The sequence below is a fragment of the Bos javanicus genome, chromosome 18 (assembly GCF_032452875.1).
Source record: "Bos javanicus breed banteng chromosome 18, ARS-OSU_banteng_1.0, whole genome shotgun sequence".
In the NCBI taxonomy this organism is placed as follows: Eukaryota; Metazoa; Chordata; class Mammalia; order Artiodactyla; family Bovidae; genus Bos; species Bos javanicus.
Genome location: NC_083885.1, coordinates 34,421,890 through 34,437,354, shown reverse-complemented (window position 1 = coordinate 34,437,354; position 15,465 = coordinate 34,421,890). Strand labels below are relative to the sequence as shown.

Below are 15,465 nucleotides of genomic sequence, written 5' to 3'. Positions count from 1 at the left end.
AGCTGAGTCCTTTCTGCCACTAAATGATGTTACAGGACCACCTAAGGAAGGCTTTGTCATCTCCTGTCCAGACCTTACTGCAGTCAGGTCCAGCTCCACAGTGGAGAGATGCCTCAGAGATCCTATCCTTCCCCCAGCTCTCCACTTTGGGGACTTTCTCAGCTTGTGATTAGCCTGAAATGCTTATCATTGGCTTTCAAAAGTGGTTCCAGAAGGTGCCACCCTAAGGCATGTTTATGGTTTGAGAATAGCTCTAAAGTCCTCTCTTCCTTAATACGGGTTGAAGTGAAGTGTTAGTTGCTCAGTGTCCAGTTCCCGGCGACCCCATGGACTATAGCCCACCAGGCTCCTCTGTCCATGGGGTTTTCCAGGCAAGCATACTGGAGTGGGTTGCCATTTCCTACTCCAGGGGATCTTCCTCTGACCCAGGGATTGAAGCCGAGGCTCTTGGGTCACCTGCATTGCAGGAGGATTCTTTACCTGCTGAGCCACCAGGCAAGTCCCCTAATACAGGGTTATCAGCTTGGATACGAGTGCTCTGGAACTCAAAAGGATGAGACCAGTGCAGCTACCTGTCTGGCCAAAGGGTGGAAAGCCAGCACGGGTCTCAGAAAGGAGACCTAAGGACACAAGATTCTGGGGCTAAGACTTGAAAGAGGAGTGTGAAGTTGCTCCGGTTTTCCTAGAACCAGCTTATGGTCCAGGCTGACAGGCCAAGAATCTTAGCTAATATCTTCAATTGCCTATTTCAAGAGTTTCTGGACCATTTGGGCACTCCACTGGGCAGCTGTTCCTAAAGCTGTGAGTATGACAGGTAAAGTCCCTATGCTACTGAATAAGGTTCTACAAGATGAGTTAAAAATTATTTATCATCAATAATGACAGACATTTTAAAGTAAGATAACATTGTGCTTTATTCAGCCTCTAAATTATTTTGATTTTCCATTTAGTGATCAGGGATATGTAAGATGTAGATACTTGTGTATCTGGCTCCGTCTCTGTTCCCTAATTTTGAGGTCATATCAACATGAACTTCAAAGGGAGGTAAAGATTAAGAATGCGCTATGATTTTATTTGACCATGATCTTAAATTTAAATTTATTTTGATGATCTACCCCTAAGTGAATTTCCCTAACAGAAACATCAGCCGTTATCTACCGAAAGATGGAGCTCCGAAGAGAATCCATGCTCAGCGGTTGCTCTGGCTCGCTGAGGATCTCCCCAGAGCACATTAGCAGTGGATAGAGATCCTCCTTCCTAAGCCTGTTAGAGATTCCTTAAAGGTTTACGAAAAACAACAGAGTTTATTAAAATGTCTCTCTATGGCAGGAAAAAGTAGTTAACAACGAAACTGAACACTTACAAGTAAAGGCCAAAATAAACAGCTAATTAATCGATCAAGTCTGAGTATATATAAAAGTATGAAAAAGAAAGTAGAAGCGACTTCAAATCCAGTGACGACAATGTACGGCTCTGGTGCTTGTGCTAGGATGAAAAGGGTCATAGATGTCGCAGCTAGTGCCTAGAGGGGAAAAAAACACGACCTCTTCAGTGATGATTGAACAAGTTTAAGCTGTAAAAATGATCGATTCTAAAATGTCAAAATAAACGGGTTTCTTCTTTATACATACACATCTAAACGAGGCAGACTGAAATGTACGGGTGTCGACTTCTCTTCTCATTTTAAGAGAACTAGGTATCCCTTCCTGTTTTGTTTAATTAATTTCTCCACTTGTATGCCTAATGCCATCACTTCCCACAGCCATGCCCTTGATCTTTTCCCACTAAGTAGCTCGGTTTCCCTCTCACACCTTCACTCTCTCCTCCTGCCCTAGCTCCTTTCCTCATCATCTTATCAACATATCTAAGTTATCTTCTCTCTCTCTTTTTAAACAACATTTATTTATTTATTTGGCTGTGCTGAGTCTTACTCGCTGCATGTGGGATCTAGTTCCCTGCCCAGGGAATGAAACCGGGTCACCTGCATTAGGAGCATGGAGCCTTAGCCACTGGACTGCCAGGGAAGTCTCTAAGTTATCTTCTCTTAAAACATACACACCCCTTCCTTTCATCTGCTCCCCACAGAAATTCCCATTTTTCTACTTCTCCCTATAATGCTTCTCAAAAAAAGCCTGTGTACTGGCTGTTATAATTCCTTATCCTCTTCATCACTCCTTAACTTGTAACAAAAATCTGGACTCTACCGTCAAATTTAAACTTAGAATGTTGCTATGAAAAACACTGGGGGTGCTTCTCTGGTGGCTAAGTGGTGAAGAATCCATCTACCAATGCAGAAGATACAGGTTTGATCCTGGTCTGGGAGGATCCCACATACTACGGAGCAAGTAAGCCTGAGCACCACAACTATTGAGCCTGTGCTCTAGAGCCCGGGAGCCACAGCTGCTGAGCCCACGTGCTATAACTTCTGAAGCCCACGAGCTCTAGAGCCCGTGCCCTGCAACAGGAGAAGCCGCCACAGTGAGAAGCCTGTGCACTGCACCTAGAGAGTAGTCCCTGCTTGCCGAAACTAGAGAAAAGCTCATGTGGCGACGAACACCCAGCACAGTCAAAAATAAAAATGATTTTTTTTTAAAGAAAAATACTGGGAAGGAAAGTTTAAAACAAAGTGTCAGAGAAAAACAATTCTCTGAAGAATCCTTTGGAGAAGAAAAGGGGAAAAAAAATCTGATACATCACTTTTTAACATATTTTCTCTTATCTAAACATAATGCAATCAGAATGAACAAAAACGTAAGTGAAAAAAACCCAAGATAATTAATCTAATTTCCTCATTTCCAAATGAAGATATAGAAAAGAGAAATGATAAGTGACTTAAAGGAAAAAATAAGCTGGTCAGTCCCTGAGAGTCTGTTGATGTTGTGATGTTCTTACAGGACATACAGCTTTATCCGAAGTCTCGGTGTACTTGGAAAATGATTTTGGCAGGAGTCTTTGCTGACTAGACTTTTATGATCAATCTGTCAGCATCCACATTCTCTTTTTAACCTTGGATCTGTGTAGGCTACTTATTCATAATTCTATCAGTTACTTTGTTAGTGTAAAAGTAGCTTACTTTGAAACTTCTAAATTGGTCAGTTTTTTTTACAGTAAATGTAACTAGTTACTAAATAATGTGTTCTTTATAATTAATATAATTACTATCAGCAACATATCTCAAATCACTTCATTTACTCTACTGAACCAAATAAGGTCTTGAGTTCATGGGTTATGAAATCAAGGGTCACTTTTTCAGTCCCCATCATCTGTAACCTCAGAATTGGGCACATTTCCCATGATTTCAATCACCCTGGGTTCTCCCCCAATTCATACTTACAGCTCTTATAATTTTCCTGTCTCCTGGCCTTCGTTTTCAGTTAATTTTTCAACATTTCACTAATATCTCAAGCATTTCATCTCTCTATGTAGACTGCTTTTGCCAAGATCATCAATGATTTCAAAATTACTAAATTTAACAAACATTTTTCAATCCTTATGTTACTGGACCCCCATGACTTACTTGCTATTGGCTTTTTCCTACTTTTCTACTCCTTGACTCCCATGTCACCTCTTTGAGTTCTTATTCCTCTGAAACTATTCAGCCTTGGTGGGCTTTCCTTTTATGCATCACTTTAAAATCCTGACATTTGTTTAGATTCTATCCACAACCCACTCAACAAATCTGAGTCTCTATCCCAGGTGTATCTTCAACATCTCACACATAAACAGCCATTTAGAACATCTGAATAACCTACAGGAATCTTCAGTTCCCCGTGGGCAAAACTGATGTCACCTTGTCCCTTGCTCCTGTATTCACTATCTTAATTGGTGATGCGACCAGCTATCTTTTCACCTGCCCTGGAAACCTAAGATCACTGCTCCAACTCACTGCCCACAACAGACCAGTCATCAGGTCCTGCTGACTTAATGCCTAAACATTTTGGGAATCTACTTAGTCACTCCAATTACTGCTCTTCAGTATCTTTTCCTTGAACTAACCTGACAAAGGTACTACAGTGAAATTTCTAAAATGAAGATCTGTGCAACGCTCCACCTGTTTAAAACCCTTCCGTGGCTCCCCATGGTTTTCAGAATAGAGCCTCCCTTCACCATGGGGTCCAAATCTTCCATGACTCAGCTCCTGTCTACTTTAGCAAAGAGCTGTTAACAATTTATCTACAGGATAATTCCAGTGTTCAATTCTCAGTCCTCATCTTGTTTGAACTGTCATCAGTATTTGTCACAGTTGATCATTTTCTTGAGAATTTTCTTCATTTGGCTTCTAGGACACCGTACTCTTGGTTCCTCTCACTTCCCTAATTGCTCTCTCTCTCATTCTTCTTTGGTTTTCTCTGGTGGCTCAGATAGTAAAGAATCTGTCTGCAATGCAGGAGACCTGGGTTTGAGCCCCAGGTTGGGAAAATCCCCTGGGAAGGGAATGGCTTCCCACTCCAGTATTCTGGTCTGGAGAGTTCTATGGACAGAGGAGCCTGGCAGGCTACAGTCCATGGGGTCACAAAGAATCGGACATGATTCAGCAACTTTCACTTTCATTCTTCTTTGCTGGTTCTTCCTTCTCTCCCCAACCTCTTAATGTTAAAGTGTTCCAGGGCTCATCAATCCATGGTCCTCTTCTCCACTCTATGTACAATTACCTCCTGATGATCTCATCAATCTTGTGATTTTAAATACCTCTATTTCTGCAGTGGCTTCCTGGTGGCCCAGTGATAAAGAATATGCCTGCAATGCAGGAGTTGCAGGAGATTTGGGTTCAATCCCTGAGTCGGGAAGATCCCATGGAGGAAAACACGGCTACCCACTCTAATATTCGTGCCTGGAGAATCCCATGGACGGAGGAGCCTGGTGGGCTACAGTCCATAGGGTTGCACAGAGTCGGACATGACTGAAGGGACTTAGCACACATTTCTGCAGTGCCAATCTCTCCTACAATCCAAATGCCTATTCAGTATTTCCACTTGAATGTCTAATAGACATCTCTAACAGTGAAATCCAAAGTTGAGCTTCTGTTTTTCTGGCTACATCTGCTTTACAGACCACAGGCTTTCAGTGGATGGCAGTTCCATTCTTCCAGCTGCTTAGGCCAAAAACTTTGGCGGGATCTCGGACTCCTCTCTCTTTTTCATACCACACCTGGTTCATCAGCAAATCTTGTTGGGGCTACTTTCAACATATATCCCAAATGTGACCATTTCTTATAACCTAGTCTGCTAGAGGCCTGGTCTGAGCCACAGTCATCTCATGCCCAGATTACTGCAATAGCTCTAACTGATCATTTTTTTTTCTACCCTTGCCTCTGCAGGAATCCTCCCGTCCCCCAAACCCCCAGCCCCCAGTCTACTGTCACCATAGCAGCTGGTGCACTTTTTAAAATGTTAGTCAGATCATATAAAACTTTATTCAAAACCTTCATCTCCCACTGTCCCCATGTCACTCCACCCCCGCTCCACTGGTTTTCTCGCTTCTCCTTGAACACTTCAGGTACATTCCTGCCGTAGGGCCATTCTACTAGGCGTTCCTTTGCCTAAAACACGTCTTCTTTCATCTTGGGTTGGCCAAAAAGTTTGTTTGGGGTTTTCTGTAACATCTTATGGAAAAAAATAGCAATCTTTTTGGCTAACCCAATGTATTCATAGTTAACTCTCTCATCTCACTTAACGCTTCACTCAGAAGTCATCTCAACAGGGCCTAATCTGACCATTCTAGTCTTGCAACCTGCAACCGTCCTCTCCAACACTTCCTTCTCTTGCACTCTCTTACCTGGCTTTAGTTTTCCCTTGTTCCATAGCACCTACCCCCTTCTAGAATAGTACACCATTTATTTATTTTTTCTGTTTGTTGCTTTTTTCCCCTCCCTCCCACCCCAATACGTAAACTCCATGAGTACAAGGATCTTTGCTTTGTTCCCTGATACTTCCCAAGAGCCAGAAACAGTGCCTCGCACATGGCAGGCTTTCAATAAATATTGTTGAATGGAAAAAAATAAGGCAGCACTCAACTTGTTATGGATTCTTATAAATCATGCTTTTTTTTTTTTTTTTTGCCTCCAAGCCTTTACTCAGGTGACTGTCCCTTAAACCCTACCCATGTCCCCCTAGGAAGCTTCCTGATACCTCCTTGATTAAATGCCTCATTCTGTGCCCTAATTTCATCTTATCAAACCAAAACTATCTGCTTGTGTGTCTGACTCCGTCTAAACTGAAGGACCCCATGAGTCAGGGACTTTTGTCTTGGATGTCTGTTGTTTCAAGTCCTAACTCAGGGCTGAGAAGACAGGAAATATTCAAAATGTTTGTGGAGGAAATTCGTATGTCAAAAATCAAAACTTTCTCACAAAATTCTGTTTCTCCTCCAGTGTTCCAGAGCTTTCAGAACCCCAGACCTTCCAGTCACTTCTTTCCTGATTATTTACTCCCAACCCAAAGGAATTTCTCTGTTCTTTGAAGTGAAAGTGTGTTAGTCACCCAGTCATGTCTGACTCTTTTCAACCCTGTGGATTGTAGCCAGGTTCCTCTGTCTGTGGAATTCTCCAGGCAAGAATACTGGAGTAGGTTGCCATTTCCTTTACCAGGGGATCTTCCTTACCCAGGGATTGAACCCAGGTCTCCTGCACTGCAGGCGGATTCTTTTCGAGGGATTCTGAGCCACCAGGGAAGCCCTTTGAACTCGAGTAGTTTTCTAAACCTCCCTTGGGCCTTCTGACTTGCAGTATGTTATATTTTTCAGAATCACAGACTTTGGTGCAGAAGGGCTGTGCATGCAGTTTGTCCTGCCCACTCACCTGGAGTTTGAGCTGCCATTACAACAGGCTCACCAGGTACTTGCCTGCACCTGGTACCTCGTCTGTCTGGGAATGTACTGCCTTCCCAAGTGGCCACTTATTTTGGCAGTTTCCCAATAGAAAACTCTTTCTCTTATTAAGCGGGGCTGTTTCCTTGTAAGTTTTAACTTTCTATCCCCTCTTCTTATAGGTCACCTCTTTAAAATTTAAGAATTATTTTTTTTCCTTCCCCTTTTCTTAAAATTCTTCAACATACTCTCCTATGATAATTTCCACTTCTCTAACTAGCCAGGTCACCATCCTCCAAATAACAGTCCATTCTCTCCCAAACCTCTATCCATAACTGGCTGCAATCTCTTGGAAGGTCTGACACCCCGGAAATGCACAGTTCCACTGTCCTTGCTCTGGGCTCTATCAGCCTTGAGCTCACTCAGATCAAAACTTGTGAGTTATACTGTAAAAAACACAAGCACATGAAGATTAAACAACGTTTGTAAATAACCAACAGGTTACTGAAGAAATCAAAAGGGAAATAAAAAAACTGCTAGAAACAAATGATAATGAAAATACAACAACTCAAAGCCTATGGGATGCAGTAAAAGCAGTTCTAAGAGGTAAGTTTATACCAATACAATCCTACCTCAAGAAACAAGGAAAACATTGAATAGGCAACCTAACTTTACACCTAAATCAACTGGAAAAAGAACAACAAAAAACCCTCAAAATTATTAGAAGGGAAGAAATCATAAAGATCAGAGCAGAAGTAAATGAAAAAAATGAAAGAAACAATAATAAAGATTAATAAAGCTAAAAGCTGGTTCTTTGAGAAGATAAACAAAATTGACAAACCTTTGGCAGACCCATCAAGAAAAAAAGAGAGAAGAATCAAATCAACAGAATTAGAAATGAAAAAGGAGAGGTTACAATAGGCAATGCAGAAATACAAAGGATTATAAGAGACTATTATGAACAATTATATGGCAATAAAATGGATAACCTGGAAGAAATGGACAGATTCTTAGAAAAGTTCAATCTTCCAAGACTGAACCAGGAAGAGATAGAAGTTATGAACAATCCAATTACAAGCAATGAAATTGAAGCTGTGATCAAAAATCTCCCCCAAAACAAAAGCCCAGTCCAGATGGCTTCACAGGAGAATTCTATCAAACATTTAGAGAAGAGCTAATGCCTATCCTTCTAAAACTCTTTCAAAAAATTGCAGAGGAAGGAATACTTCCAAATTCATTCTATGAGGCCACTATCACTCTGATACCAAAACCAGACAAAGACAACACAAAAAAAGAAAACTATAGGCCAATATCACTGATGAACACAGATGCAAAAATCCTCAACAAAATTTTAGCAAACAGAATTCAGCAGCACATCAGAAGGCTCATACACCATGATCAAGTTGAGTTTATTCCAGGAATGTAAGGATTCTTCAATATACGCAAATCAATCAGTGTGATACACCATATTAACAAATTGAAAGAGAAAAACCACATGATAATCTCAATAGACGCAGAAAAAGCCTTTGACAAAATTCAGCACCCATTTATGATTAAAATTCTTCAAAAAATGGGCATAGAAGGAACCTGCCTCAACATAGTAAAGGCCATATATGATAAGCCTACAGCAAACATTATACTCAATGGTGAAAAACTTAAAGTATTCCCCCTAAGATCAGGAACAAGACAAGGGTGTCCACTTTCACCACTATTATTCAACATAGTTCTGGAAGTCCTAGCTACAGCAACCAGAGAAGAAAAAGAAATAAAAGGAATCCAGATCAGAAAAGAAGAAGTAAAGCTCTCACTATTTGCAGATGAACGATACTGTACATAGAAAACCCTAAAGATAGTATCAGAAAATTACTAGAGCTAATCAGTGAATTTAGCAAAGTTGCAGGATACAAAATCAATACATAGAAATCACTTGCATTTCTATATACTAACAATGAAAAATCTGAAAAAGAAATTAAAGAATCAATCCCATTCACCATTGCAACAAAAAGAATAAAATATCTAGGAATAAACTTACCTAAGGAGATTAAAGAACTCTGCACAGAAAATTATAAGACACTGATGAAAGAAATCAAAGATGACACAAACAGATGGAGAGATATTCCATGTTCCTGGGTAGGAGGAATCAGTATTGTGAAAATGACTATACTACCAAATGCAATCTACAGATTCAATGAGATCCCTATCAAATTACCAATGGCATTTTTCACAGATCTAGAACAAAAAATTTCACAATTCGTACGGAAACACAAAAGACCCCAAATAGCCAAAGCAGTCTTGAAAAAGAAGAATGGAGCTAGAGGAATCAACCTTCCTAACTTCAGATTATACTACAAAGCTACAGTCATCAAGACAGTATGGTACTGGCACAAAAACAGAAATATAGACCAATGGAACAAGATAGAAAGCCAAAAAATAAACCCATGCACCTATGAGTACCTTATTTTTGACAAAAGAGGCAAGAATATACAATGGGGCAAAGACAGCCTCTTCAATAAATGTTGCTGGGAAAACTGGACAACTACATGTAAAAGAATGAAATTAGAACACTTTCTCACACCATACACAAAGATAAACTCAAAATGGATTAAAGACCTAAATGTAAGACCAGAAACTATAAAACTCTTAGAGGAAAACATAGGCAGAACACTCGATGACATAAATCAAAGCAAGATCCTCTATGACCCACCTCCTAGGTTAATGGAAATAAAAACAAAAGCAAACAAGTGGGACCTGAATAAACTTAAAAGCTTTTATACAGCAAAGAAAACTATGAGAAAGGCGAAAAGACAATCCTCAGAATGGGAGAAAATAATAGCAAATGAAACAACTGACAAAGGATTAATTTCCAAAATATACAAGCAGCTCATACAACTCAATACCAGAAAAACAACCCAATCAAAAAGTGGGGAAAAGACCTAAACAGACATTTCTCCAAAGAAGACATACAGCTGTCTAACAAACACATGAAAAGATGCTCAATGTTGTGCATTATTAGAGAAATGCCAATCAAAACTACAATGAGATATCACCTCACACCAGTCAGAACTGCCATCATAAAAAAATCTACAAACAATAAATTCTGGAGAGGGTGTGGAGAAAAGGGAACACTTTTGCACTGTTGGTGGGAATTTAAATTGATACAGCCACTATGGAAGATGGTATGGAGATTCCTTAAAAAACTAGGAATAAAACCACCATATGGCCCAGCAATCCCAATCCTAGGCATATATCCTGAGGAAACCGAAATTGAAAAAGACACACGTATCCCATTGTTCATTGCAGCACTATTTACAATAGCTAGAACATGGAAGCAACCTAGATGTCTATCGACAGATGAATGGATAAAGAAGTTGTGGTACATATGCACAATGGAATATTACTCAACCATAAAAAGGAACACATTTGAGTCAGTTCTAATGAGGTGGATGAACCCAGAGCCTATTATACAGAGGTAAGTCAGAAAGAGAAAGGAAATATCGTATTCTGACACATATATACGGAATCTAGAAAAATGGTACTGAAGAATTTATTTACAGGGCAGCAGTGGAGAAACAGACATAGAGAATAGACTTACGGACATGGGGAGAGGGGAGGAGAGGGTGAGATGTATGGAAAGAGTAGCATGGAAACTTACATTATCATATGTAAAGTACATAGCCAATGGGAATTTGCTGTATGGCTCAGGAAACTCAAACAGGGGCTCTGTATCCGTTTTAGAGGGGTGAGATGGGGATGGAGATGAGAGGGAGGTTCAAAAGGGAGGAAGGATGTATGTATACAGGCAGAAAGTGAAGAGGAACTAAAAAGCCTCTTGATGAAAGTGAAAGAGTGAAAAAGTTGGCTTAAAGCTCAACATTCAGAAAACGAAGATCATGGCATCTAGTCCCATCACTTCATGGGAAATAGATGGGGAAACAGTAGAAACAGTGTCAGACTTTATTTTTTTGGGCTCCAAAATCACTGCAGATGGTGACTGCAGCCATGAAATTAAAAGATGCTTACTCCCTGGAAGGAAAGTTATGACCAACCTAGACAGCATATTCAAAAGCAGAGATATTACTTTGCCAACAAAGGTCCATCTAGTCAAGGCTATGGTTTTTCCAGTGGTCGTGTATGGATGTGAGAGTTGGACTGTGAAGAAAGCTGAGAGCGGAAGAATTGATGCTTTTGAACTGTGGTGTTGGAGAATACTCTTGAGAGTCCCTTGGACTGCAAGGAGATCTAACCAGTCCATTCTAAAGGAGATCAGTCCTGGGTGTTCATTGGAAGGACCGATGCTAAAGCTGAAACTCCAGTACTTTGGCCACCTCATGTGAAGAGTTGACTCATTGGAAAAGACCCTGATGCTGGGAGGGATTGGCGGCAGGAGGAGAAGGGGATGACGGAAGATGAGATGGCTGGAGGGCATCACCGACTCGATGAACATGAGTCATGAGTTTGAGTGAACTCTGGGAGTTGGTGATGGACAGGGAGGCCTGGCGTGCTGCAATTCATGGGGTCGCAGAGTCGGACACGACTGAGCGATTGAACTAAACTGATGACTGATTCATGTTGAGGTTTGACAGAAAACAACAAAATTCTGTAAAGCAATTATCCTTCAATTAAAAAATAAATTGATTAAAAAACACAGTGAGATATCACTACACACCTATGAGTGTACTAAAAACATTTAGTTGTACCCTTTAAATCAGTAAGTTTTATCATATATGAAATGTCTCAATAAAGCTTGGGAAAAACAAAAACAAAAAACTTGTGAGTTATAGTAAGTAAACACAGCGTTCTCCGAAACACCTCAGTGCATTTTTTTGTTTTTGGTTTTAATCTCATTGGCGTCTGAATGGTACAACTGCAGCAGCCTCACATGGTAACCTGGGTAACTGGTTTGGGGGTCCAAGTGTAGGCCATTCATGCAGGTGTGCAGAGCTTGCTTTATGAGTGGGTCTGTGAAGTGTCAGTCGCTTAGTTGTATTCAACTCTTTGAGACCCCATGGATTGTAGCCTGCCACAGTCCTCTGTCCATGGGATTCTCCAGGCAAGCATACTGGAGTGGGTAGTCCTGCCCTTCTCTAGGGGACCTTCCCGACCCAGGGATCGAGCCCGGGTCTTCTGCATTGCAGGCAGATCCTTTTCCGTCTGAGCTACCAGGAAAGATTCTCTGGAGAAGGGCATGGCAACCCACTTTCGGTATGCTTGCCTAGAGAATCCCATGGGCCGAGGAGCCTGGCGGGCTACAGTTCATGGGGTCTCAAAGAGTGGGACAGGACTGAGCGACTAACCCTTGCTACTACTACTGGGTACAGAAAGTCCCTGATGAAGACGACAGTTGTCCTATTTCTCTCCTCCTACCGTTCCCTTGTGGTTCAGCTGGTAAAGAATCCGCCTGCAATGTGGGAGACCTGGGTTCGATCCCTGGGTCGGAAAGATCCCCTGGAGAAGGGAAAGGCTACCCACTCCAGTATTCTGACCTGGAGAATTCCATGGACTATGCCGCCCATGGAGTCGCAAAGAGCAGGACACAACTGAGCGACTTTCACTTTCGCCCCCAGGGTGTAAGGCGAAATGCCTTCCCTTTAAGAAGGCCTTGATAGAAACAAAGTCGAGAGAGGAGAGAAGGGAGCAGAAGCTTCATACTCGGCAGCTTTATCTCCCAGCAGGGGAATGAGCTGGGACTCCGCCCCCCAGTCCTCCGGCCCAGCCCTCACCAATCGCAGCAGCTTCACGTGGCCTTTCACGCTTAAGCAGAAGGGGCGAGCCTTTGGTTTCGGTTTCAGGGTCTGCATTGCCCCTGCAGACCCAGCAGCAGCACTTTCCCGCGGGTCCCCCTATTCAGCGCACCTCTCTGCCAGGCCCTGCGCCAAGTCTGCAACGGCCACCCCGGCCACGTGCAGCGCTTCTAGGCTTCCCGCCCTGGCGCGTGCACGCACAAGTTACTGCAGCGACACTTGGGTGCACGCCAGGTCCCCCACTCCCTGCCACAGGCTCCCGTTCTGCGGAAAGCCGGAAAGCCGGGTTCAGTTCGCACTCTGCGTTTCCGCTAACCTACAGGGGAGCTACGAAGGCCAACTTCTCTCCACTCCCTACTTGTCTGTCCAGACGACCACATATTGATTGTACGTTTGATAAAAGATAAACAGCCAAATTAAAATTTTTAAGATTTTATTTGAACAACAACAAAAATGATTCAAATAGGGCGGCGATCCAGTCTAACAGAAAGGCGCTCTGAAGAGGTGTATAAAATCAAAGACTTAAAGGCAGAAGGGAGCGGCAACAAGGAAATTGGTTATTGCAAGATTACTTTCCTAGGGGATGGCAGGTGGTTTATTAGGTTACCTAACTCAGAGGTTCCCAGCCTCTGGGATCTAATGCCTGATGGTTTAATCTGAGGTGAGGCAGATGTCATAATAATACAAATAAAGTGCACAATATTACAATAATACAAATAAAGTAAAAAATAAGTGTAACGCACTTCAATTATCCCGAAACCGTCTCCTTCCCTTCCTCCCCCGGGGCGGGGTGGGGGGGAGGTCTTCAACAAAACCGGTCCCAGGTGCCAAAAAAGGATGGGGACCGCAGATTTAACTAGTGCTGATCAGATGATGCCTGATTGACTGGAGAGCCAAAACTATAATTAAGTCTTGGTTGGTGAGTGGGGCTTAGCATAAGCGAGTCCTTTGGGTCCTGTTGTCTAGTTTTTTAATAGCTTCCAGAAGGATCTAGCATATTACAGTCCGGATCCTGGAAATGTCAAAGTTCAGAGAAAACAGCGCTGGCTGTGAAGCAAGATAGATGGGCTTGAATTTCAGCTCCACCCCTTAATGAATGCTTCGGTTTACTTTTTAAAAGTTACCTGTTTCCAAGGATCAGCTCGGCTGGGAGAAAGGGAGTGACAGCACCCACCTATAGGCTTGTTGGGAAGAATAAATAACAGCGTGTGAGTTGTCACTGGTTCCTGGATACAACAGATGCTCAGTTAAGCAACCTCCAACAGTTAATTAGGGATTCCCTTGTGGCTCAGCTGTTAAGAATCCGCCTGCAATACGGGAGACCTGGGTTCGATTCCTGGGTTGGTAAGATCCCCTAAGAAGGGAAAAGCTACCCACTCATTATTCTGGCCTGGAGAATTTCATGTGTAGTCCATGGGTGGCAAAGAGTCGGACACGACTGAGCGACTTCTACTTTCAATAGTTAATTAACAAACCAGTCGCTGGTGTTATTGGCCACCCAAGCCCTGAATCTTGCCAAATCATGGGTTCATTCTGCCAGCCTCTGTTTGGCGGGGAGATTTCCAGGCTGCCAGGAGGGTGAAATGAGATGAGGTCTCTTTAAGAGTCGACGGGGCGGGGCGCGGCGGGGCAGGCTAGGGCTTCGGGCTGCGCGCGGAGCGGGCCCTGTCTCCCGGCTGCGCTCGCGCAGGCCCGCGCAGGAAGAATGGCTGGGCCTGTGGCATCCGGCAGCCGGGCTCTGCTGCTGCGGCCGCTGCGGAGCTGGGCTTTCCGGGTGCTGCGCCGCGATGGGCCCGGGAGCCCCGCTTCCTGCCCAGGGTCGCAAGGGGCGCAGCGTTGGGCGTGGCCTCGGGGTAACGCGTCGCTCAGTTTCCCTTGCAGGCATCCCGGATGCGGCTATCAGCCCCACTCCCCGCCCTTGGCTCGCGGAACCGGCGTGAACCCGAAACCCCTCCTTCCGGGCCCCGGGAGTTCCTTGGGCGGCCTGGGGAAGGGGCGGGGCGGTCGGTGGTAGGTGCCCCGGACCCTGGCCGGCAGTAGCGGGTGGGGCTTTGGGGCCCTGGGCCCTCCTGTTCGGAGCTGCGGAACCCTCTAAAGAGTGGAAAGAACCTCCTCCCCGAGGGTTTCCGGTGCCATTCCTGGGTCCATTCTTTTGGCCTTGGGGGAGGTGCCAGCAAGCGGGGGATGGGGGAGTCGGTTAGGTTCAATGCCCTCCCTTTTCCATTGGGACTGGAGACCCTGCCCTTCAGAAATGAGAGCCCCCGTTGTAGCCAAGTTCTGGAGTTCAGTGGCACCTCAGAACCCGCCGTGGGCTGGGTGGGTCGCGATGTCAGCCCCAGGGCCTGCAGGAGAAACTTGAGTCCTGTGCCGAAGTCCATACCACCGACCTCTCCTACCCGGGAGCTTCGAGTGGAGGCCACTCTGCGTTTTAACTGGCTGGACACCCATCAGTGAGGGTCATAAATATAAAATGTGTAGAAAATGGAAAGCATAATATACTCGGTGAACAAAGCTGAGCACATTGGTGGCCTAGACATGCCAACAGCATCCGGGCGGCAGTTTCGGTTTCAAGGCATAGACACCAGTCTGCCTCCCTCCACTGAGGGAGTGTCCCAGGTGTTACTGGAAAACATTTCTAGGCCAGGGAGCAAGCATAACAATGACCGAAGAGTGAGCTATTTAAAATCGCGTTTAAAAATTGGTTTCCTTTCTTTTCTAGATAAAGATAGAGAAAATGAAAAAGAGAAAAAATCAGTGGTAAGTCTCTCTCTAACGTGCGCTCTCTCCAGTGTAGGATTATATATGTGTAGTACACACACCGGAGAAGTCAATGGCACCCCACTCCAGTACTCTTGCCTGGAAAATCCCACAGACGGAGGAGCCTGGAAGGCTGCAGTCCATGGAGTCGCTGAGGGTCCGA

At 43.8% G+C, this 15,465-nt stretch overlaps 2 protein-coding genes across 13 annotated transcripts in view; one reads left to right on the top strand and one right to left on the bottom strand.

Annotated features, from left to right (window-relative positions):
* LOC133230263 (chemokine-like factor) overlaps positions 1-14,268 on the bottom strand; it is a 34,106-nt gene extending 19,838 nt beyond the window's left edge. Inside the window, exons 1-2 of one of the 4 annotated variants that reach the window (XM_061387431.1) lie at positions 12,525-14,268; positions 1,364-1,522 (exon numbers count right to left, since the gene is read on the bottom strand). In XM_061387431.1, the coding sequence (XP_061243415.1) occupies positions 1,364-1,522; positions 12,525-12,602 (237 nt within the window). In that variant the 5' untranslated portion in view covers positions 12,603-14,268. The remainder of the gene's footprint in view (positions 1-1,363; positions 1,523-12,524) is intronic. The other 3 variants (XM_061387428.1, XM_061387426.1, XM_061387429.1) reach the window with 3 other exon arrangements.
* The window catches only part of TK2 (thymidine kinase 2), a 75,049-nt gene continuing 73,782 nt past the window's right edge, over positions 14,199-15,465 (top strand). For 4 of the 9 annotated variants that reach the window (XM_061387419.1, XM_061387423.1, XM_061387416.1 and 1 more), the window contains exon 1: positions 14,619-15,302. In XM_061387419.1, the coding sequence (XP_061243403.1) occupies positions 15,027-15,302 (276 nt within the window). In that variant the 5' untranslated portion in view covers positions 14,619-15,026. Of the gene's footprint in view, positions 15,303-15,465 lie in introns of all 9 variants that reach the window. The other 5 variants (XM_061387420.1, XM_061387415.1, XM_061387418.1 and 2 more) reach the window with 5 other exon arrangements.